Source organism: Rattus norvegicus, chromosome 10, assembly GCF_021556685.1.
Source record: "Rattus norvegicus strain SHRSP/BbbUtx chromosome 10, alternate assembly SHRSP_T2T, whole genome shotgun sequence".
Taxonomy (NCBI): Eukaryota; Metazoa; Chordata; class Mammalia; order Rodentia; family Muridae; genus Rattus; species Rattus norvegicus.
In genome coordinates, this window is record NC_141543.1 from 63,179,509 (window position 1) to 63,205,047 (window position 25,539).

Genomic DNA, 25,539 nt, shown 5'->3' on the forward strand with positions numbered 1-25,539 from the left:
AATTCTGCTGCATCAAAGCTCAGCTGAGAAGTATGCTGATGCTGGTGCAATTACGCACAAGCTACAACATACAAAGGGCATCAGGATGTGTCTGGACAAACTTAATGGTATATATTTAGAGTATAAGAGTCATTTAACTTTGTAGGGAGAGATAAAGAAAGAGAATTTAAATGACTTCAACAATAGAACAGCTTTATTTAACCTGAGAATGATATATCAGGGTCTGGTACACTATGGTCAGATGTAATATTGTAGGTGGTAGAATGTCATTGTTAATTCTAAGGAAGAAAGTCTTTTTGGAAGAATATTGGAAAGCCTTTACAGATATGGTATGAGTGTTTTTGCCTGTCTGCTCCATGTTCCAAATATTTTTTGGTTAGGAGGTTAGCTTGCTGTATACTCAATGTAAAGAAAAATATTCTAATTGTAAGCAGCTTTAATGTTGATTAGAAATCTATGAAGATTATTAGATTGATGGATCTTTTAAAAAATCTATAGTAGAAATGTAATAAAATTTTTGCAGTTGTTTGTTGGTATGTCACTTTATTAGTTACTTTTCTATTGCGTATTTTCTAAAACACCATGACAAAGGCAATTTATAAAAGAAAATGTTTAATTGGGCTTACAGTTCCAGAGGATTAGAATTCATGATGATTGAGTAAAGGCATGGTGGCAGAAAAACCTGAGAATTTAAATCTTAAAACAGCAAACAGGATACATATGCTAATCTCAAAGTCCACTGCTGATGACACACCTCCTCCATTAAGGCCACAACCTCCCAGTCCTTCCCAAACAGTTCCACAAACTGGGAACCAAGTATTTGAACATGAGCCTAAGAGGACCGTTCTCATTCAAACCACCACTGGTATTTTTCCAATATTGATTTTTTAATTAAGGTTAAGGAAATGATTGTTTTTGTAGTTACAGTAATTATAAAACATGCCTCTTTTCTGTTTCTCAACAGTACTTTAGGAGAAGTATAACAATTTCTGTGCTTGAGTGGTAAAATTATTTTGATGAATCATATTTTACTTAAGAGAACTACATAATATTGAGAAAAGATTTTAGATGTTACCTTAACAGTTAAGTTGAGGCAGGATTATAAAATCAAGGCTAGCCTGGACTACATAGTGAGACTTTCCCTCAGAAAACTAGATACATGCAAAAATCGAAAGGAAAAAAATATGCAAAGAGGATCTGCTATAAAGATGAGATTCTAACTTGAGGGTCATGATGCATCCCCTTAATCCTAGTGCTGGGACACTACAGAGGCAGGCTAGCCAGGGACATACAGTGAGACCTTGTCTAAAAAAAATAAAATGTTTATTTCTATTATTATCATCATCATTGCTATTTTATTTTGTTTGTTTGTTTATTGAGACAGGGGTTTTCTGTCTGTCTGGCCCTGGCTGTCTTAGAATTCATTCTGTAGACCAGGCTGGCCTTGATCTCAGAGATTTGTTTGTTTACCTCTGCCTCCCTCCGAGTGCTGAGATTGATTAAAGGCATGTGCCATCATGGCCTGGCAAATATTTATCTCTTAATATCGGTTATCTAGTCAGATTTCATATAACAGTTGAGCCATAAATACCTCACTTCTTTAATGTTTAGATTCACTTCTTCCTATTATCTATAGAAAATTTGTTTACAGTTCCAGGTCTTGTCCTTATAATTTCTCACATGTAGCTTCTGCTAGTTATATTTATTACAGGGATTCTCTTAACATGTTTCTCCTTGTGTTTTATATTTGATTCATACTATGAGCTTGAACAGGTTCAATTTTGCTAGGTGAGATTACCTCAAAAATAATGACTTTTATCTTTTAAAGATTTGTTTGGCCTATTCATTTCTCACGGAGACTTTTAAGAATGTAGACAGTGATAAAGTGACATTTCTGAAAAATTTCAGCTGATGTATTTTTATTTTAAGAAACAAAACAAAACCCAAAACCCAGAGAAAGCAAACTTTAAATTTCTGCAGCTTTGTGATTAAAGTAGGAAGATAGAGAGGAGGAAGAGAGAAAGCAATGCCTTTTGAGTTAGGAAAAGTTAAAATTTTTTGAGTAATTCAGGAAATTGGTCATGTTCAACCTAGCCATACCACAGGGACTCCATAAACAACTGCCTAATTGGAGTTTGTTTAGGGAGAGATGTTATTTGATAATATAATTATTATTTTAGTATTTGGTAACACAATTCAAGGAAAACCAAATACTGGTTCTTTTACTTTCTTTGGTTTTCAAAATAATGTATTGCTTTCACAGAGTGGGTAAAGAATGGGTTGATGAGATGGCTCTGCAGAAGAGATGTTTTTACCAAGCCTGCTGACCTGAGATTGATTCTTTACATGGTGGAAGAAGTGTATTTCATACTCATACTCTCCCCCCTCAAGCCCCACTTTCTCTGTAGCTTCAGCTGTCCCGGAACTCACTCTGTAGACTAGGCTATTCTTGATCTCACATCTGCCTCTGCGTCCTGAGTGCTGGGATTAAAGGCTGTGGAATAAAACCCAAATCAAAATGACAATGGTTTACTAGAACCTAATAATAACAGGTTTGGTTGTGTTTTTATATTTAAATACATTTATCTATCCTTTATGGTTATTCATATTAATAATATTCAACTCATAACATTTTTAGCTGGTGGGGCCTCTGTTAAGTTGGCTGTTGAGTTCTTTAAACAAACCACAGTACCATCTGATAGCTTTTGTTTTATTGAGTATTGAGAAGAGCCTAACATATTTTTTTTCTTTATGCCTTAGACTTAGAATCTGTCATTTCTTCACAAAGCCCTGCTTCTCTGTTAGCTGTAAATTTGTATTAGAGGACCATATTGTGGATACTAGAAATGTTCATCATACTGAGATGGCTGTTTCTCTGAACTTTTCAGTGTACGAGCCTAGTTTTAAAAAGCATTTTATGAATTTATATTGATCCTAATGATTTATGTTTGTTTACTTTTCATATGCTCTCATCTTTTTTGAGATAGGTTGTACAGGTTTTCCTGGAACTCTTGGATCTTCTTGTCCCACCCTCCAAATGCTGGCATCAGATCTTTTTTGGGTTCATTCTTCTCCTCCTGCCCCAAATTAGGTGATCTTTACTGCTTATGCTGAGGACAGTTTTGACTTTCTTTTTTGAACCTAATGGCCTTAATTTAGATAGCTTTTCCATTCTGTAGAAGTGTGAACTTATCATCGTTGGCTATTTACTCTGTTATACATATTAGCTTCTTTGTTTTTCTGCTTTCCTCTTTGGCAAAAACTCTGATATATCCTGAGGATGTCTCTCAGTGGTAGAATACTTGCCTAGCATATGCAAGGTCCAGAGTACAGTCTTAACTCTGCAAAGACAACCACTCTCCCAACATACACAACATATATGCGCTGTCGGAATTTTAAATTAAATAAATTTTTCCCTTTCAAACAGGTTTCTCCTCTTGTGTTTCCTATTTTATTACATTTGTGTCATTTTAAGAACTAAGATGAGATAGACTATGTTCAAATGTAATAAACAGCATATATACACAATAGTACATAAACATATCTATGTTTACAGTATTATACAGTATTATACAACCACTAACCTTTTCTAGTTTCAAAACCATTTTACCACTTCATCAAATATCTTATATACCCACTAAGTATTCACACCTACTTTAGATATCAGGGTCTTGATATTGTAGCCAAGAGCTGGTCTCATGCTTGTCTTGCTGTGGCCTGTTGAGTGCTAGTATTATTATAAGTATGCACTGACATGCCTACCATGGTTTTTAAGACATGACTATTTTCTTTTTAACTATGTGTACATTTGTGTGTTTGTATATGGGTTTGTGCACTTGAGGCCAGAAGTTGGTATTGATTCCCCTAGAGCTGGAGTTACACCTGATGTGGATGTTGGGAATCTAACTCAAGTCCTCGGCAACTGCTATATCATCTTTCATCTTTCTTTTTTTTTTCCTTTTCCTTTTCTTTTTTTCGGAGCTGGGGACCAAACCCAGGACCTTGCACTTGCTAGGCAAGTGCTCTACCACTGAGCTAAATCCCCAACCCCATCTTTTTTTTTTTTTTTTTTCCTTTTTTTTTAAAGATTTATTTATGTATAGGAGTACAATGTAGCTGTCTTCAGACACCAGAAGAGGGCATCCGGACCCATTACAGATGATTTGAGCCCCCATGTGGTTGCTGGGAATTGACCTCAGGATCTCTAGAAGAGCAGTCAGTGCTCTTATCTGCTGAGCCATCTCTCCAACCCCCTGCTATGTCATCTTTTAAGTACTGAGCCATCTATCCAACTCCAGAGACTGGTTTTTGAACATTTAACTCTCCCAAGCTCACCCTATTTCTTGAAAATATATTAAGAACAAACACTCCCCAATTCTTCCAAGGGTTATCATTGCCCCGTGTATGAAGTTGAAACAATATGGATAACAAAGAGCCTTAACTGTCTAGCTTTTGCCATTTTTGTCTTGTTTCATTTGTGCCTCTTTGTTCAGTCATAGGCCCATTTCGTTATTGTAGATATATAAGTCTTTCTTTCTTCCCCATTTTCCTTCCTCCCACCAAGGTAGGGTCTCACTGTTAGCCATGGTCATTTTGCAACTCAAGTACTCACCTCTGCTTCACATGTTCTTGGTTAAAATGTGCGTGCCCCTCTGTTCCCCCGCCCCCAAAACTTTTGAGACTAGGTGTGACAACATAGAGTTGGCTAGCCTCAGAGTGGTGCTCTTCCTGCCTTTTTTAACTATTAAAGATTGTTATATGCCCTTCTTTGTCCTTCTTTTACCCCCATTCCTTGCTACTTTTAGATTACCTATTACACATTGTCCTTACTTATGTATGTATTTTTCTGGAATAGTAAACCTATAATAGTCACATACTAAGTAATACAATACAGGCTGCATCTATAATGAATAGGGTTTTTAACAGAAGTCAATTTATTTAGTAAATTATTTAAGAAAAGTCTCAGAGATGGGAGGGTAGTTCTTGAGCTATACCTCAAAGGAGTCATTCAGGAAAATATGATGATGGTCTTAAAACTACTGGTAAGTATTCATGCACCTGGCCCTAACAATCCATACACCAAGGACAAATCCTGTTAAAAGTGAGATAGCAGCCATTTTTCCAACTTGCTTTTACATTATTTTCATGAAATAAGCAGTAGACGCAATGCAGTATCATGCTGGCTGAAGAAAAGCATGACTGCATGTGCAAATGTTTCAGAATTTAGGGTAAATTTTAAAAAGTCAGCAGTGCTACATTTTCAAGGATCATTTTGTACCTGTATGCTAATTTCTGAGTTTACCTACTTACCAAAATTAAGCTAGACTTCTGCTGGAAAATGCAACAATGAGATAATTAGGATGGCTCAGTAAAGTGCTCAAGGTGGAAGCTTTAGACCTAAGTTTAGAGCCCTACAATCATATAAAAACTTGGTACAGAAACACATATTTATAGCCCCAGGATTGGAGAGCACAGGTTGATACTAGTGGCCCACTAACCAGACAGTGTAACTGAAAACTTTGGAAATGAGATAATTCGTGTAGAAACCTGTTGTCCATAATTCTTATGCTTTCATCACACCAAATTCCCATCAACACTAAAGTATATGTGTGTATTCTTTTATAGTAGCCAGCAATGTAGTTGGGAATCAGTGAAAGGTATATGTGTATAAACATAATAAGGTTAAAATACAAATCATATTTTAATGGTATCTTAAAAATCTATTCAAAAGAAAAACAAGCCTGATATTTTAAAATGTACTGATTTTATGTTTGCTTTGCCTATTAGATTTATAAAATCTGTGTTCAAAATTCCAAGAAAAGAAAAAAAGCAATATAATTCTTTATTTTTACAATTTTTTTTAGCATGTTGGGGTGTACATTAATGACTTTGTTACTTTGACAAAATAATTGATCAAAACAACTTAACACGTGTTTATTTTAGTTTACGGCTCATCAACTATGTAGTTTATCATACCTGGGAAGGCGTGATAGCTGGAGTGTGACAGCAGTGAAATGATGGGAGGGGGTGTGAATCCTGGTATTCTGCTTCACAATCCTTATAGAATGGTTCTAACCACATTCTAAGTTAAACTGTTTTAGAAACACCCTCAGAAGTGCACGAGTTGTGTCTCCCAAGTAATTTCAAATTCAAGTAGGTTGACAAATGAAGATGGACCTGATAGCAGTATATGAAGTTGTAGTTGTTGAACTAAAACCACCTTCGATTGCTCAAAGAGTTAATGGTTCCATAGTTACCAGCAAGCACACTGTTCGGCTTTTTGTAGAACTCTGGTGTTGCATTATACTTGCTTTCATGATTAGATGGCTTCTCTTGAGGCTGATGACAAGTAATGGATGAGAATCATGTACTCAATTAGATTTCTGGCAAGTCCTTTCTGAACTGCTCTTAAACATGTTTTGTCCTCACTGCCCAATTTGAACTGGTCAGCCCTCAGCTCTCTTGACAAATAAAATAGTTGATAGTTTTTCTGGTGATGTGTATACTCACTATCAAGATTCTTACACTGACTTCAAAGGTAATAGTATATTAAAATTACCAAATTATATAGTATACATAGATACCTCTAATGTCAGTTATACTTCCGTAAAGCTATTTGAAAAACTCATGTGATCTGCCCATTCAAAGACATCCTTATTTTATTAAGCCCATCTCTGTAAACTCTTTAAGGCTCTATACTCTTCCTAACCTGTTTGATGATCCTTTATTGGCCTTTCTTTCCCTACCTTACTAGTTCCCCGTCTCTATTCTTATTTTCTGCCTTCATCATCCATTTTCCATGGCAGAACACTGCTTAGAAGAGAAAAATCTTATGATCTCATCACTATTCTATCGGCACCAGCTATTGTTAGAAAGCTATTCCTGTTGAAAGCTGTGATAGACAAGGGCAGAACATAAGCAGAAGAGATGGAGGAGCCTCTTCTCGCTTCCTGTTCAGAGAGTTATGGTTCATACAGCAATTGTACCTGTACCTGGAGATGTTTGTACCTCAAGGCATCATGGCAAATAGGTGTTAGTGCAAGAAAGAGTTGATAAAACTTAGTAATTCCAATACAAAAGTGCTTTTGATTGTTTATAAAGGAATTGTCCTAAAGACTATAGAAAAACTTGGCGTTTCTGATTTGACTTCACTTTTGGTTTTCTTTGAACTAAAATCTCTTGTGAGAATCGACATTATTTGCATTTTGATAGCCTCTCATAAAATCTACCCAGAATGCTAAGAGCTTGGTTGGATCCCAGAGTAGATGTAGGGAGACAGAACAATTCCATTCAGATAGTTTATGTACCTATGCCTTCCCTCTTGTATGGAAATGTTGTAGTAATGAACATTTTAATAGTTTTCATAGTTTATGACTTATATATGGTTGTTCTGTAATTTACCTGTTGGGGAAAAACTGCTTTAAAGTATTTATTGATCTTTTTTTTCCACAGAACTCAACAAAAATCCAGTGGAAGGCTTTTCAGCAGGTTTAATAGACGACAATGATCTCTATCGTTGGGAAGTCCTTATTATTGGTCCTCCAGATACACTTTAGTAAGTATACTGGAATTGACATCTTCAAAGAGTTACTCCTTCAACTAAAAATAAAATTTAAAATTTGAAAATTGAAAATAAATATTTTTAAAGGAGCAAGCAAAATGGTTATATCTAATATTTTAGTTTGACCATATGTAGAGCCTTTGTGTTATACTTGAAGCTCTAATGTCTAAAACCTGATTTTAAAAGATAGGTTCAGAAATTTAGGCAATCTTGCTGCTGGAATAAATCTGTTATGAAAAAGCTTTTTCTAGTAAGGTTATATATGAACAACTTTTTTTGTTTTTGTATTTGTTTGATGTCATCTCCCCCACCCCCATCCCCCGCCAGCCCCTACACGTACATACACAGGATTTTTCTGTATAGCTCTGGCTGTCCTGGAACACTCTATAGACCAGGTGGGCCTCAAACTCAGAGATCTGTCTGCTTCTGCCCCCTGAGTCCTGGGATTAAAGATATGTGCTACTATTGCCTGGCTGTAAATAATTTTTACATACACACACACACACACACACACACACACACACACACTGTCTCTCACCCCCCCCCCCCTTTCTCTAGAAATTAGGAGAGTAATGTTTGCAGGCTTGGAGAAGAGAAATTTTCATCTCTGATTATATGTCTGTGTGTGCTTTTGTGGGATTATGTTCATGCGAATGAAGGTGCTGTAGGAGGCCATAGGTGTTGGATTCCCTGGAGCTGGAGTAACACCTGATTATAAGCCATTTGATATGAATATTAAGAACCAAATTGAAGTCATTTAGAGGCTTTTAACTGCTGAGCCATTGCTCCAGCCAAAAAAGAAAAATAATCCTATGGAATTTAGAGAGATATTTCAGCAGGTAAGTACTTACTGACTGTTCTTCCAGAGGCCCTAGGTTCAATTCATTATGGAAATGATTTTCCTTCTCTGTTTACCATGCCTTGACCCCAAAGGAAACATAATTAAGGAAGAAAATTTTACCTTTATTTTAAATACCACCTTTTAAAAATAATTTATTTTTATTTTAAGTTCACTAGTGTTTTCACTTCATGTAGGTAGGTCTGTGTGAGGGTGTTTGATCCCCTGGAACTGGAGTTATAGGTGTGAGCTGCCATGTGGGTGCTGGGAATTGAACCCAAGTTCCCTGGAAGAGCAGCCAGTGCTCTTAACTGCTTAGCCATCTCTCCAGCCCCAGTTTTACTATTCTTAATGCCTTATTATTTATTAAAGAACAACACTGCAAATTTTTCTTTTTTAAAACAGTTCTTTTTTTTTTTAATTAAACCAATTAATGTCTATGTGTGTGGATGTTTTGCATGCATGCATGTATGTGCACTGTGTTTGTCTGGTACCTGAGGAAGTGAATAGCTTGGAACCTCTAGAACTAGAGTTACAGATGGCTATGACCTATCCTCCACGTGGGTGCCGGAATCGGACCTAGGGCCTCTGGGAGAACAACCAGTACTCACAGCTGCTGAACCATCTCTCTGTCCTGAGATTTTTACATAGAATGCATTCTGTATATCTGTATCTTAAGACTTAAGGCAACTTTCAAGGTCTGTTTTAATAATTTTATAACCTGGTCTTCACAGAATACATACAGTTTATAATAGTTTATAAGACTTAGAGTTAGGATGTAAAATAACTTAACTGACTACCAGTTGTTGGAAATGGGGCAAATGAGCCTGAGAGCAAAAGCGCCTCGATCTCTAGATCTGCAGTTGTTTGTACTTCCTTGTTGTAAGCCCTACCCCCCAGCCCTCAAGTAGTTGTTTGTCAACTATCTCAAACAGCTGGGAAAGAGTATTTAAAAAAATGAAGGGCTGGTGAAAGGTTACTCAGTTGGTAAATGTTTGCTGTAGACATGTGATGGCAATCCCCAGAACTCATTTAAAAAGGTAATGTAGTGGCCTGTGTTTGTAATCCCAGCACTCCTATTGCAAGATGGGAGCTAGAGACAGGAGAATTAACCCACTTAGCTCGGAGTAGTAGTAGGCATTATGGCAGAAATGAAAGAAGCTGCCTCAAAAACAAGGTGGGAAAAAAAGAGGGAAAAAGTTAAAACAAAGCAGTGTGGGAGTTCAAGTTTTACTAGAAAAAGGATGGTTCATACTTTGTTATAGTTTTTAGCAGTCGTAATTGTTGATCATCTGTTTCTTTGAAGTATATTTGCATTCATCAGTTTCACAAGTTGATTTAGGTGAATTTGGTCATGGCATTAGGATTCTTTAGTAGCTGCCTACTAGTAGCCACTGGAAACCAGTTTAGAACACTCCTTCACAGTCATGTTGTTAATTGAAGTAAATTTCTTAAATTGTGCAAACCACAGTATGCAAGTAACCTGTGCTAAGAACCTAACAGTACTGGTCTGTTCTTCATGTTTATTCTTCTGGGTTTAAAATAGTGTTTGTTTTTTTCCCCAGGCACAGTGCCTCAAGGGGATACATAGGAACATTCTGATGATAGGAATCTATTTACCCTTAGTGTAGCTATAAAATAATGAGAGTTATTCTCCTCAGGTAAGTTCTTACGGAGCATTGTTTAGGAATCCAAACTTAAGCTTCAACTCTTAAGGGCTCACTGAATTTTTTAATCCTTACATATATTTGTGTCAAGTATTATTAGTTGATCAATGAACATCACACACTTCTAGGTTTTTAAAAGATAGCTACTCGAGCATGTGGTACAAGATTTTAATCCTAGCACCAGGCAGATTGGCTACACAGTGAGATCCTGTCTCAAAATAAAGTCCAGTTTGTAAGACCATTTTAGTTAACAGGTCATTCTTTTTACTAACAAGTCCATTTTACTGCCCCCTCTTTCCCATGTGCCAACTTCAGCTGTTCTGTTTTTGTTTGTTTGTTTGTTTGTTTGTTTTTTAAGGATATTTATTTGTTTATTTAGTTTTTTGAGACAGGTTGTGTGTGTGTGTGTGTGTCTGTGTGTGTGTGTGTGTGTGTGTGTGTGTGTGAGAGAGAGAGAGAGAGAGAGAGAGAGAGAGAGAGAGAGAGAGAGACTGGCCTCAAACTCAGAAATTTGCTTGCCTCTGCCTCCTGAGTGCTGGGATTAGAGGCATGTGCCACCACTGCCCAGCTCGTTTTTGTTATTTTTAATTATGTGAACATGTAGAAAATTTAAATCCCAATCCAGGGTTTCTACCCCACCTTTGTTCATTCAGTTCCAGGATAAAAGATACACTCAACCTTTATATTTGTAGTAAGCCTTAGTCAGCATTAAGAGCTGTGCAGATATCTATTCTCTATGGTATTATTTCTATTTCCCAGTCAATAGTCCCATTATATATCATTATATAATTTGTGATGTTTTATCTGGGTTGCTCTTAACTCCAACTGGCCAACCAACATGACCATTATTTCATGACTCATCAAACCTGTGGCACTTTCTCTTCCATTCATGTCCTTCTCTTCCTTTCTTGAGGTTCTCCTCTAACTTCTAGCCCTAATTCCAGGAATCCTAATCCCTTCCTATGTCTCTTGGCTATCTTTAACAATCAGAAATAACTTAGGGGCAAGGTCACATAGCACCAATCGAGTCTACTTTAGGACTCTCTGGTCTTTGGAGCCACCAGGTCTTGGGGAACCAGTATTAGCATTAGAATAGAAGCAGTACCAATCAGGCCAACCCACTATACATACAGGTCTGTGTGTGAGTGGAGTTGCTTCTCAGAAGCTGAACTTGTCACACACACACACACACACACACACACACACACACACACACAACTGTACTTTTCTAGGTCATTGTGAGCCACCTGACCCCTCTAAAAGGATGATCAGTGTTGTTAGCTCTGCTTGTGGGGTTTTAAAATATATTTCTCACTGAAAAGTGTTGGCTGTTGATTTGTGATGTGAATAGCAGACACTTTTTGTGGCAACATTGAACTTGCTAATGAGACACTAAACCTTACGTATCTGGTGCTTTTCTGAAATCTGTAACCTTTGTTCAAGGAAGAAGAGAACTTGTGCCTGAGACAGGTCCTGAGAAAATAGCTAGAAAGGTGTCAGGATAAAGGGCAGAGAAAAAATTTTGTAAATGGAAGTTTTTAAAAATGTTACTTTTGAGGGAGGTAGGCACTAGGACAGTTTTATTAGAATTTGAAAGAAAAACCCTAGATCTGGTAAACTAAATCTTTGTAGCTTCTTAGTGGAGGACAATGGAGGAGAGAAGGAAAAAGGCAATGCCATTTAAGAAGTTAGTTTACATGGCTGTGGGCCAGGGCCAAGGGCGGGGGTGGTGGTGGTGGTGGTGGTGGTGGTGGTGGTGGTGGTGGTGGTGGTGGTGGTGGAGGTGGCGGGGAGGAAGCTTAGAAAAAAAAGGTAAGGAAACACAAAATGTTGGGGGAAGAGCCCAGTGGTGGTGGTTCTCAACCTGTGGGGCACAACCCTTGGGGTTGTTGAATAACCCTTTCATAGAAGTCACATATCAGATATAATCCTGCATTTATAATTATGATTTGTATCAACAGCAAAATTACAGTTATGAAGTAGCAGCAGAAAATAATTTTATGATTGGAGGTCACCATATCACTAGGATTGCAACATTAGGAAGGTTGAGAACTACTATGTTAAGGAAAGCATGCTTAGAAAAGAAAGAGGACAGGAAGAGCAGACCTTTTTTTTCTTTTTTTTCTTTTTGATATCACAAAAGTTTATTTAGGAAAAAGTTTCATATGAAAATGTACATGACCTAATTCTACATCACAATCAAGCACAGCTTTGGGGAGGGATGTGGACACACTGCTGAACACTGGTTAGACTCTTTCCAAGGCTTCTAACATGATGATGCTGTTTTCTCGGATGACCACCGTCCCGATGTTGTCCTGTTGCCCACTGGTTACCATCTCCACACACTCATCAATCACAAGGTTCATAAAGGGATCACAGCCCACAGCATTCCTTGTACATGCCTGCCTCCGTTAAGTTCTTTTTTTTTTTTTTTTTTTTTTTTTTTGGTTCTTTTGTTTTTTTTTTTTTCGGAGCTGGGGACCGAACCCAGGGCCTTGCGCTTCCTAGGCAAGCGCTCTACCACTGAGCTAAATCCCCAACCCTCCGTTAAGTTCTTAAAAAGTACTTTCTGACTTAAGTGCAAGGAAGTGATCTTATAGTTGTTTCAATTCGTGAAGAGAATAGAGGGATTGAGAATAAGTTAGCATGGATTTGAGTGATATTTAAATCTCAGTCATTAGTTCATTATGATAGGCTGAGGTGTTAGCTCAGAGAAAGTATTATGCCAAAATTCTGTAAAAATATGGTATGCCGTTTTGTAATATTATCAGTAACCTTCTCTTAGTCACTAAAGACAGGCCACACTATTTACTGTCTATGTAATCAGTGCCTAGTACATAAAGTGTTACTTTAAGACTGATAGTTGCAGTTGCCAGGGCTGCTACACAGAGAAACATCTTGAAAAACAAAACAAAAAGACTGATAGTTATTGAGTATTTATGTAGTTATTTTACCGATCTTCACCTAACATCTTTTGTTTTTATTAATCCTGTATCCAATATTGAATTTTTCTAGTGCTGCCAAGAATAGATTCTCTTAGCTAGGTGTGGTGGTGCATGGCTTCAATTCCAGCATTTGGGAGGCAGAGAGAAGCTGATCTCTGAATTTGAGGCCAACCTGGTCTATAGAGAGAATTCTAGGACAGCCAGTGCTACACAGAGAAACTCTTCACCCAAACCCCTTCCTCCAAGTAACTTTTCTTTTGTGTGTAATGTTTGGGAAGGAAGCAGGAACAAGATCTCTAGGCAACTTCTGGACCACTGACAGACTTGGGGCCCCAGAATAGAGGGTTGTTCGTTTTGAAAGGGGATCTTGATAGGTAGTTTGAGTTACATTAAATTTAATAGGCCTCCTGCCTTAAACTTTACAGTGCTAGATTATAGGCATGTGCCATACCCAGTGAAGACTTTTGTGATTTAATTTGCAAAAATAGTAAAAGACGGTTTTGTGGCAGAAATATGACCTTGGTTTTTCAAATGTTCAGCACTTGGTTATATAACTCTAACATCATGCTAATTGCTCTAATACTTTCTGAATCGAGAGATATTTTTTATTTCACTGCTACTTTAATGTTCTTTTCCTCCCATAGTCATATCTTTTTATGTTTGAACAATAATAGATACATTCTATCTACTTTGTTACTTCTACCCTGCTAGGTTTTTTAGTTACTCTGTATTAACTTGACTACCAAAGTTTGTATATTCACAGATTTGTTGTCACTAAGCAAGGTTTTTTTGGGAGGGAGGGCATAAAATGGGGTGGGAGAGAAACAGGTAGAGAAGATCCTTAGGTAAAGTAGATGAAAAGTGAATTCATTAAAAAAAAATTGAGAACTAGCGTGGTTGTTTTGGGAACTTTTAAAAAATAGAAAAACATGTGCTTTAAAATTTTAGGGCAACACTGTTAAGTAAATTTGACAATTACTTATAAATAATTTAGAGAGGTAGTGGCAACTTTTTAGCATGAGAATTCCAGTCAGATATTGTGAAGCTTTTGAATGAATTAAGTCAACCAAAATGAAGTGACCTGGGAGAAATGAGGTGCAGGGATTTTGTGGAGGTTGTTCTAATGCCCTTTTACATATATTCTTGGTCTTTTCTGGATTTGTAGCTTTTGCAAATTTTCTGTCTGTCTACTTATTTTCTACTCTAATTATAAAATGGTTATCTTTAAAGCTAATTGCTTTCTTTTTAATCCTTGATATCTGTGCTACATTTTATGTTCATTCCTCCATGGGAAAGAAAAGACAGCTTAACTTAAAAAAAGACTTTAAAAGAATTGTGTTGATGTGTCTGTATGAGTTATATGAACATCATATGGGTGCAGGTGCCCCTGGAGGCTAGAAGAAGGCATTGGATTCCCTGAAATTGGAGGAACAGGCAGCTGTGAGCTGCCATATGCGGATGCAGAGAACTGAACCTTTGCAAGAGCAGTAAGTGCTCTTAACCTCTGTGTCATTTCTTCAGCCTTGCATCATTTCATGGTTATGCTTTCTACCAGCTTTATTTTTTCCACTTCTAGCTAATTTCTGATGAATTGTTGGAGGCAGGGTCTCTCATGTATCCCAGGCTAGCCCTTCAATACCTTGCTATGTTTTAGAGGAGGATCTCTTCCTAGTTGTCTTTCTGCTAGTGGCCTCCCATTGCCTCAGAAACTAGTTTTTCTCCCTCCTTTGAAAGCCCTTAATTTGTATTATGCACAACCCTCTTTTAATCTCATCACTCCTAAAAACAAGAGAAAATATCTATTTTTCCCCAGCTGATATGGTCTTTATTAAATGGCTTGGGCTGGCCTTGAACCTATCGGAATCACCTTGAGTCGATTGGCATGCACAACCACACAGACTCTACATTATTTAAACGTTAATTTTCTCATGCAAATTATCCTGTTCATTCTGCGCTTTACCATTTTTCCATTTAATCTTTTATGGACTTTTTCTTACTGCTTTTATCAAGTGTGATTTTCTTTTTACACTCTGAGCCCTCAGGTTACCTCTTTACTATTTGGAAATATTTGATATTAATAGCATGCCCTGTCCCCTAGCCCCCTTAATAATTTGATAGACCCTGGGCATGCAGTGCCTATGGAATCCAGAAGAGGGCGTCTGATAGCCAGGAACTAGAGTCACAGGTGCTTGTTAATCTCCATGTGAGTGCTGAGAATTGAAGCCTGGTCTTCTGGACTATCTGTCAGTCTTCCTCAACTGCTGAGTAATCTCAAAAAAGTTTTAACAGAAAAAAGCAATGAGGAAACAATATGATTAAAATTTCAACCTGTACTGAAATGTGCAAAGCACAAAGTTAAAAGGATTCCATGTCTTACATCCTAGAGTTAATCATTGTTATATGTAATGTGTTGTCCCTGTTGTTGTCGTCATCATCATTATTTGATTTTTCTTTTCTTTTTTTTTTTTTTTTTTTTTTTTTTTTTTTTTTTTTTTTTTTTTTTTTTTGAGACAGGGTTTTACTATGTAGCTCTGGCTGTCCTAGAACTCACTCTGGAAACCAAGCTTGGCATTTTTCTTTTGAGATAGGGTCTCTCTGTCATTTTTTTTTCTTTTCAATATTCTTTTTAAAGATTTATTTATTTTATGTTCATGAGTACATTGTAACTGTCTTCACACACACTGAGGGCATTGGATCCCATTATAGATGGCTATGAACCACCATGTAGTTGCTGGGAATTGAACTCAGGACCTCTGGAAGAGCAGTCAGTGCTCTTAACCACTGATCCATCTTTCCAGCCCCTCATTTTCTTTTTAAATATACATACATAACAATGTCTCCATCATAATCCCTCTCCTCAACCCTCCAAGCTTATAACCACAGTGACAGAGACTGTCCCCAAACTTGAGGGATAGAGAGCAGCCTTCTGTTGAGTGTTAACAATATACATAGGCTTAAACAGACAGCACATAGTTGGCAGGACTTGAACCTGTGCATAGAGAAACGGAGTTCTAGTCCATTGCCTTAACCACTTGGCCATTACGACAGCTGTGTTTCTATTTTTATGTCATTGTACAAACATCTGTCCTTGTCTTTTAAAAATGACTTTTTAGTGTGAGTGTGCATAATGTGTATGTGCTCCACAGCATAGATAGAGATGTCGGAAGACAAATTTATAGTTTGTTCTTTCCATCCAACTTTAAGTGGGTTTTGGTGATAGAGCTCAGATGTCAGGCTTGTGTCTCAAGTGCCTTTATTTCCTGAACCATTTTATCAGTCCAACACATACCTTTTTGAGATTAGATCTTGCTGTACAGCCCAGGGTGACCTTGAGCTAGACATCAGATGCTAGAATTCCACATGAATATCACCATTTAATCATTTTTGCTTCCTAAGGCTGACTTGGTTTCTCTTATCTGTATGGACAATTGTAAGCTGCCGTTTGGGCATTCATATGTTCATCTGCTCAGGGATTGCTATCCACAGTGGAAAGGGTCCTCCTGTGTCAATCATCAGACACGACAATCTTTGACAGAGATTATTTTTTTTTTTTGGTTCTTTTTTTCGGAGCTGGGGACCGAACCCAGGGCCTTGTGCTTCCTAGGTAAGCGCTCTACCACTGAGCTAAATCCCCAGCCCCTTTGACAGAGATTATTATAGGCAAATATGACCCAGAAAATTCTTTAATTAAAGTGTTCTCCTTTCAGGTGGTTCTAGGGTCAAGTAGATAATAAAACCTAACCAGGACACAAGCCATTTTTGGAGTGTTACTGGGTAGTATATTAATACAGGCAGAGAACATCAATGTTGCAGTATTTCTACTCTGGAAAGTCAGTAGTGTAAAATCTCTTTGAGAGACCTTCTAATGAAGTTTTAATATATGATGAACAAACGAGTAGATAAACAGAAGTGTGGCAATCTGATCTCAGGTAGAGAAACCACAAAATATATGCCTAAACTTTGATGAGAAAGAGGTTGGTGGATATGGCCAGAGCAGAGAAGAAATGTTTGAAACCAATATAGAAAATTCAGCAACTTGAATCATGTAGACAAGATTAAACTTCCTGAATTTCGTTTGAAGACATATACTGAAAAGACTGGTAGCATATCACAGTGATCTGATCTGGACACCTCTTTCCAAGTGTTCCTTTTATTTTTACTAACTACCTGAGAGTAGCAGCAGTATTTTTTTTTTTTTTTTCCGGAGCTGGGGACCGAACCCAGGGCCTTGCGGTTGCTAGGCAAGCGCTCTACCACTGAGCCAAATCCCCAACCCCAAAGCAGCAGTATTTATGGTGGCTTATTAAATTGTGTATTTGTATTCAGGAAACTAATTCTTTTGTCTACCTTTTGTTTGTTTATCTTCCATGCCCTTTTATTTGTCTGGTTGACTGAGTACTTGTAAAGAGTAACTTAAATGCGTGAACTTGGTTTTTTTCTCTTCTTTTTTTCAGTGAAGGTGGTGTTTTTAAGGCTCATCTCACTTTCCCAAAAGATTATCCCCTCCGACCTCCTAAAATGAAATTCATTACAGAGATTTGGCACCCAAATGGTAAGTTTTCTAATTTTATTTTCACATTTGCAAATATAATGATTTGTCACTAAAGATTTCACAATTACCTCAGTAAAAGTGCTCAGTGATTTGGGTGTGTGTGTGTGTGTGTGTGTGTGTGTGTGTGTGTGTGTGTGTGCGCGCGTGCCTACGTGCACGGGCATATGGTCTTGTAATTGACTCTAGATACAAAGGCCGGCCTTCCTTCTTTCCTTCCTTCCTTCCTTCCTTCCTTCCTTCCTTCCTTCCTTCCTTCCTTCCTTCCTTTTCTGCATTTTTGAAGATGAGGAGTAGCAGGTTTGAGCCTGGACCTCACTATGTAACTAATGCTGGTGAACTTTTGGGTAATCTATGTCTTAGGTTGCCAATTGGTTGGCTGTCAGGCAAGAGCCACTACCACACTATGGTTTTTTAAAAATACCTTTTCAAGACATAGGCTCTGGCCTGGGAATCTAGCTCAGTTGGTGGAGTGCTTACCTAGCATGCACAAAACCTTGGGTTTGATCTCCAACATTGCATAAAATGTTAGATGCAAACATGTAATCTTCTAGCTATATAGCAAAGAAAATTGTAAAGGTGTATCCCAAAATCTTAGAGATAGCAGCATTATTCATGTTATCTAAAAAGTGGCAATAATACTAGTGCCAATCAGTTGATGAAAATAAAAGGAAAATATTGCATATACATATAATAAAACATGATTTGATAAAAAGAAAAGTGCTTGGTATGATTTGGTGACAAAAATGTGGAACCTGCCTTTGGCATCTGTCAGCATCTGCCCTCACATGCACGGTCACACACAGGCGTATATTCAAACATGGAAAAGAAATAAATTTTTCAAAGAAACTAATAGATGGAGGCAATCATTTAATAATTCTACCTGTAAAATGTCTAGAACATGCAACACTGAAGACTAAAGTATATTCATGGTTGCTTAGAACTGCTGGAGAGTTTGAAGGGGAGAAGGGCCAATATAGATTATACAAGACTACTTGGGCGGGGGTGATAAAAGTTTCTAAAAATGTGTGTGCTTTGGTTGTATAACTGAGAAGTGTACTATAGAGGAGCAATTGGATCCCATGCTTCAAATAGTTGAATAATGTGTTGGGTGTTAAAAGTTATTATGGGGATATCTGGTAAAATTTTTCAGTGAGTAAAAGTTCTTGCCATGTAAGCCTAGTAATCTGATTTGATCCTTGGAATTCTACAGAGGTTGAGATCAAATTCTACTGAGTTATGCTTCGGCCTCTACACGTGGGCTGTGGCATATATGTTCGTAGATACATATATAATAATAAAATAATTTCAAAAGATATTACATGGAAAATAATAATTTGTGTAGCTTAGATGTATCCAATTTAGACTTCTCTCTTATTGTTGGTTTTATTTGTTTGTTGTTTTGGTTTAGTTTTTTTGGTTTGGTTCTTTCTTTTTTGAGACAGGTTGTCACTGTGTAGCTTTGGCTGGCCTGAAATTATATATGTAGATCAGACTGGCATTAAACTCAGAAATTATCCTGCCTTTGCCTTTGATGAGCTGGAATTAAAGATGTGTACTACCATACCTAGCCCTCATACAGGGTTTTCAAGTGGCTTTAGTATTAGGAATAAAGCCATTTATTTGTAAAGAACATTAAGTTGAAAGGGGAAAAATAATAGACAAAAAACACTGTATGGGGAAATAAAGCATTTTGGCAAAGTAAGCGTAAATATTAAGTGTATAGCTAGCTGTAGAGTTAACAATAAACATTTCACAGAGAACATAGTTGTCATTTAATATACTTTTGGAAAACGTATTTAAATCAGAGATCACTAAAATTTAAACATTATCAGTATAGAAGAACTTTAGTCTTGAGTAAAGCAGCCGTGATGGCAGCAGTACATAATCTGATAGCTGTGTAAATGACATATTTCTTTAAAAGTGTGTTTTGGTATGATTCTAATTTTGGTCATCCAACCTGGAATGTATTCTTCCAACATTTTTTTTTTATTCTTCCAACATTTAATGATGAACTTTGAAGACATGATAAATTGAAATAAGACAAATTTAAAAGAACAAAACTGTGATTATATTATTCTGCTTCTATGAGATACTTCAGTAATTAAAATAGTGAGAACAGGGCATTTTTAGATACTGAAGAGTTAAGGAAAGTGAAGAGTTTGTATACACACAATTTGATTTGAGGAAGATGAATAATGGTTGTAATTGTATATCAGTGATTATTATTTTTTTTTTACTTTATCTGCATTTATTTATGCTGAGTTTATTTCCATGCCATGATTTTTTGTTTCTTCAGTTTCTTCTGGGATATCTTTTTCTTCTGTGTAACCTCCTCTTCTGGCTTTGGAACAATCTGTTCCTTCTCAGTGAAGATCATCTCAGTGTGGCAGGGGAAGCTCATGGATGGGTTAATCTGGCCATGAGCTCTGTAGGTTCATCCGCGCATCTTAGGTGCCTGTTCACCTGGGTGTGTTCAATGACCAGAGAATCTACATCCAAACCCTTAAGTTCAGCATTACTCTTTGCATTTTTAAGTATGTGCAGCAAAAATTCAGTACTCTTTTTTTTGGCCATCATCCCTCTGTTCAGCCCCACTGTTTGGCCTGGGTGCACCTACCAACTCCACCATTATACTGCCAAAATGGCACACACTGCTTCTTTAAAGTGACATCCTTCAGATACTTGGTGGCTTTGCAGATATGCATACCCTTGATGGCCTGGGCAGTTTCCCGGGTGTTCTTAAAGTGAACACGAAGGTTTGAACCTCTTGATTTGCATGATTTTGTAGGGTTTTCTGGGTCAAGGGAGTAGCAAACCATCTTCACAGGTCACCTCTGGCCACTTACAGGAAGAGCATCAGTGATTATTTTTAATTCTTAACTGAGAAATGGTAGAAATTGTAATTTTATTCTATGCATATATTACAATAAAATTAAATTCATGTCAACAAATATAAATCTTAAGAGATGTCCTCATTTCTTAAGTGGTGTGAGAAATTAAAATGTTTTTCAAGATTCTATAGCTTTAAATCTAAAATAACTTAAATCCAAAACGAATAGTAATTGTTTTTGTTTTTTGAAACAGGGTTTCTTTGTGTAGCCCCTGGCTGTTCTGGAACTCACTCTGTAGACCAGACTGTCCTCTAACTCTTGGAGATCTTCCTGCCTTTGCCTCCTGAGTGCTGTTACTAAAAGCATGCACCATCTCGCTCTGCCAAATGATTGTTTTTTTGGTTTTTTTTGTTTTGTTTTGTTTTGTTTTTTTTGTTTTTGTTTTTTGTTCTTTTTTTCGGAGCTGGGGACCGAACCCAGGGCCTTGCGCTTCCTAGGCAAGCGCTCTACCACTGAGCTAAATCCCCAACCATGATTGTTTTTTAAAAGCCATTTTCTTTTATAATTGTCATTATTATTTGGCATTTGCTCATTAATTATGAATATATGAATATATTTCCCTCCTCCCATCTATCCATCATTCATTCATCCATCCATCCGTCTGTCTGTCTATCAGGTCTCACCATCTACCCTTGTCTGGCACGGAACTCAAAGAGTTCCATCTGCTTCTCTGCCTCTTATATTCTAATATTAAAGGCGTGGACCACCACACTTTATTATTATTAATTTCTTCTATGCATATGGGTGCTTTGCCTGCATATAAGTGGGTTCTTGTATTATATGTGTACCTGGTGCCTGAAGAGCCTAAAAGTGAGTGTTGTATACCCTAGGACTACAATTACAGAAGGTTGTGTCACCATGTAGGTGCTGGGAATCACTCAAGTTCTCTGGAAGAGCAGCCAATACTTTTTAATAATGGAATAATTTTATCAGCCCAACTAATGATTTGGGGATTGGAGGAGAGATAGAAGGTCTCATGTATTCCAGGCTGGCCTAAATCTTGTAGATAAGAATGTCCTTGAACTACTAACCTTTTTATCTATTTTCACCTCTTGAGTGCTGGGCTTATAAATATGTGCTATCATGACTGGTTTATAGGATGCTGAATGTGCGGCCAAGGCTACACGTTCTGAGCAAGTCCTTTTCTGAGCTACATATACCCTTCATTTCCTCTCCTCCAAATCTTGATCTTACATAGATTCTTTCTGATGGAATTACATACAATTATTCAATCTCACCTTTTCAAAGAAAGTTTCTTATTTTGTAATAAGTAGGGAAAAACAAAAAAAAGTTCTGTGCTAAATGTCAAAATGTTTAATACTGTTCTTCCTTTTTTATCTGTTAATTACATTTTGTTGGATTTCACAAGTCATGGGAGTGGATTAGGAAGAGAAACCTCAGTTACAGGAAAGTTTTTGTATAAAATCATCAAAAATATGGGTCTTTGATTACATGTCAGGAGTAACTCTGCTTTACAGAAGGGCTACCAAAAGTACTTGTTGGATTGATTGAGTGGTTTTATAAACCCTACCCCTTCACGTACAAACGCCTACCTTCCCTTCTTTCTCCACTTTCTCCCTCCCTCTTTTTGTCTCTCTGTATCTCTGTATTCTCTCACTCCCCTATGTTCTTTGACCATGAGTTAGGGTAAGAAGAAAAACTTCTTCAAGAAATAATAGTATTGTTTGACAGAAGAAATCTACTGTGAAAAGCTACTTTTACTAATAGCTGTTAAAATTGTTTGAACACGTTTATAGATATAGGATTTTTTGAAAATATTTACTTTTGGATGAAATAGTGCAAAGTGAGATACAGTTGTGTCTTTATCCCCTATAAAATTAAGAATATTTTTGTGTTTCTACTCCAGTGACTGTTACTATATAGAACTTGCATTTAAAATGAATTTATGAAGTAGATTATGAGTATCATTTATTTTAACGCTTTTCTATTTTATTTTTAAAGATTTGTATGTTTTATGTTTATGAGTGTTCTGCCTGCATGTATGTATGTGTACCATGTACCAGTGGATGTCAGAAGAAGGTGTTGGCTGCCCTGGAACAAGAGTTACAGATGATTGTGAATTGCCTTGTGGGTGCTGGAAATCAAATTTAGGTCCTCTGCAAAAGCTTCAGTGTTATTAACCACTGCAAAATCTCTCCAGCCCCTATTTTATTATTTTTAGTATATGGTTGTTTTGCTTACATGCATGCCTGGTGCCCACAGAGGCCAGAAGAGGGTGTCAGATTGTCTGGCACTGTAGGTTGTGAACTGCCATGTGAGTACTTGAACTCAAACCCTGGTCGCAGCCAGTGCTTCTAATCACTGAGACACCTCTCCAATGTGTGTCTTTCTGTGAGTCTTTTCATTTTTACTGTTACATCAACGCCCCCTCCCCATTTTACATTTATATTTGTGGAACCTTGATCATCTTACTAGAATTTGAGAGGAAAACAACACAGGACAGCTGTAAATGCTGGGTGTAAAGAGTTGGAGAAGTAGAAGGGAAAAGGCTTGTTCTTTGTATTAGGGACAGCAATGGAGGTCTGCAATCAGTTGTAATTTTAAATAATGTAAAATATAGTTAAATATAGCTTATATCCCTCCTTAGCTTTTGAGGTGGCTCTTGTGCATTTGGTAAAACCCGTAACAGTCTCAAAAGGTAGTAGATTATGTTTAGTTAATCTCCATGTAAATGTTTTATATACATACGTATCACATTTGTAATAAATTATGTGTAACCATATTTAAACAATTCTTATTCTATAATTTTACAGTTGATAAAAATGGTGATGTTTGCATTTCTATTCTTCATGAACCTGGAGAGGATAAATATGGTTATGAGAAGCCAGAGGAACGCTGGCTGCCTATCCATACTGTGGAAACCATCATGATTAGTGTCATTTCTATGCTGGCAGATCCTAATGGAGACTCACCTGCAAATGTAGATGCTGCGGTAAGGTATTTGCCTGATAGCTGATGCTTCCATCCTTACTCTTTCTTTCTCCCTCTTAATAAAACTCAACTTGAAGTTTAATACATATATGTATCTTTTTGTGTCCATATTTTCATTCAAATAAAATGTATAATGGATTATTTTGTATAATTCATGTATAATGGATTATTTTGAAATATGTAGGATAAATATGGTTATGAGAAGCCAGATATTGTGCAATGTGTAGATACTCTCAAATAATAAATTTGAACTAGTTGGCATGCATTAATTCCCTCTATAATTTTTGAAGTAAGAACAATTAAAATCTACTCTTTTTCACTAGTATTCAAAATAATGGATTTCATTATGGCAGCATATGTTAATAAAATTATAATTGTATCTTGTTGTAGTTGTCTTGGCTTGAGGACTTTTTTTAACTTTGAAAAAAATAATAATTAAAAATTGCTATTGCCTGCATTCTTTGAATGGTTATTATAAGAAAGAGAAATACAGGCTAAGTATTTTTGTGAACATTTCCTGGTATCTACTTGTTTGTTAAAAATTGGTTTTGTGGTAATTGAATTATGTTGTTGCTCATGCTGGTACTGGTGCCATCCAAGGAGAGTGATAAGACAACCATTGCTCCTACTTTTGCCGTGTGTGGCAACTTTGGGAGGTAGATTTTCTCCTAGCATGTGCATCTTCAATCCCTAACTCAGGTCATCAAGTCCTCTAGCTACTTAGCCATTTCACTACCCACCCTGTTTCTATTTTAAAAGAGAATTTTCCCAGTAGCTGTCATTAGAATAAGAGCTTTCTATTTGTAGTTCCCAGCCTATTGCTTTACAAAAACTTGCTTTTGTACCTCATCAGCTTTTTGTCAGGGATTATATTGGGCTTTGAACCTAGGTCCTCATATGTCCTAGGCAAATGGCTTAGCACCTGAGCTGTATTGAAAATACTATGCCTTGAAAAAAAAATTGTGGAGTGTTTAGGATTGATTTGAAACAGGTTTAAAACAAGCTAGGCAAGCATGCTACTACTGAATCACAACCCTACTATAGCATTTTAAGATGTATAATCTAAAGGATAACATTTACAATTAAAATAGGTATTTTTGATTATAATAGGTTTACATAAAATTTTATTTTATTTTTATATCTACAGAAAGAATGGAGGGAAGACAGAAATGGAGAATTTAAAAGGAAAGTTGCCCGCTGTGTAAGAAAAAGCCAAGAAACTGCTTTTGAGTGATGTTTATTCAATAGCTAGTAACTTCACTTATTTCAGGGTAAGTTCATCTTAAAACTGTGCAACTCTTTTATCTTTTTTGTTCAAATGCTATGCTAATTTTTGCAAAGCATTTGATTTCGCTATTTGACTTGTATATGTTAGCTTTATTTTATATCTTCAGTTCCATATACTGTAGTTTGCTGCTTCTTGGAGCTATAGTATAACCACTTTTTTTTTTTTTTTTCCTATTTTGGGGCACTCAGGTGTTTTTAAGTTGATGTTCTGTATTAAAATAGTTTTATGTTAATAGTCTTATTTTTTTACTGGTAGTAATGAAAGAATTTATTTTTTAATGTTGTTGGCAATTAAACCCAGTGCCTTGGCACTTCCTGGGAAAGGGAACCCTATGACTGAGCTAAAACTCTAGCCTGTATTGATGGCAATTCTGGTAATGAAGATGTCATTTTGTTCCTTTCACTTCACTCTTTTTATTTACTTTCTTCATTTAGCTTCTTAAATGGGGACTGAAGCATCTCTGGAATCCTCTTATACTGAGTATTTTATATACATGGTCGGTCTATCTCTATATATCTGTATATCTATCTATCTAACTAACTAACTAACTAACTAACTAAAATAAAGAATCTGAAAACTAGGAATGAGCCCACTTGTTGAAGTACTGCCTAGTGTTCAGGAAGCCCTGAGTTCAGTCTTGTTCTAGTTAGCTTTTTTGTTGCTGTGATAAAATAGCCAACTTGTTAAGTTCTTAATTAGGGTTTCTATTGTTGTGATAAAGCACTTGGATCAAAAACAACTTGGGATGGAAAAAGCATAATTCATTCTAACAACTCTAAGGTCACAATCTATCACTGAAGGAAGTCAGTACAGGAATATTCAAGGTGGAGAACTTGGAAGCAGAA

At 36.7% G+C, this 25,539-nt stretch overlaps 1 protein-coding gene and 1 pseudogene across 26 annotated transcripts in view; one reads left to right on the forward strand and one right to left on the reverse strand.

The window, feature by feature from the left end:
• The window catches only part of Ube2g1 (ubiquitin-conjugating enzyme E2G 1), a 79,453-nt gene that overhangs the window by 46,859 nt on the left and 7,055 nt on the right, over positions 1–25,539 (forward strand). For 11 of the 26 annotated variants that reach the window (XM_087574183.1, XM_087574176.1, XM_087574182.1 and 8 more), the window contains 4 exons: positions 7,453–7,555; positions 17,471–17,563; positions 23,229–23,407; positions 24,554–24,677. In XM_087574183.1, the coding sequence (XP_087430309.1) occupies positions 7,504–7,555; positions 17,471–17,563; positions 23,229–23,407; positions 24,554–24,640 (411 nt within the window). In that variant the 5' untranslated portion in view covers positions 7,453–7,503 and the 3' untranslated portion in view covers positions 24,641–24,677. Of the gene's footprint in view, positions 1–7,452; positions 7,556–14,392; positions 14,499–17,465; positions 17,564–23,228; positions 23,408–24,553; positions 24,678–25,539 lie in introns of all 26 variants that reach the window. The other 15 variants (XM_087574191.1, XM_087574192.1, XM_087574193.1 and 12 more) reach the window with 2 other exon arrangements.
• On the reverse strand, positions 12,254–12,963 carry LOC134480644 (small nuclear ribonucleoprotein G-like; annotated as a pseudogene).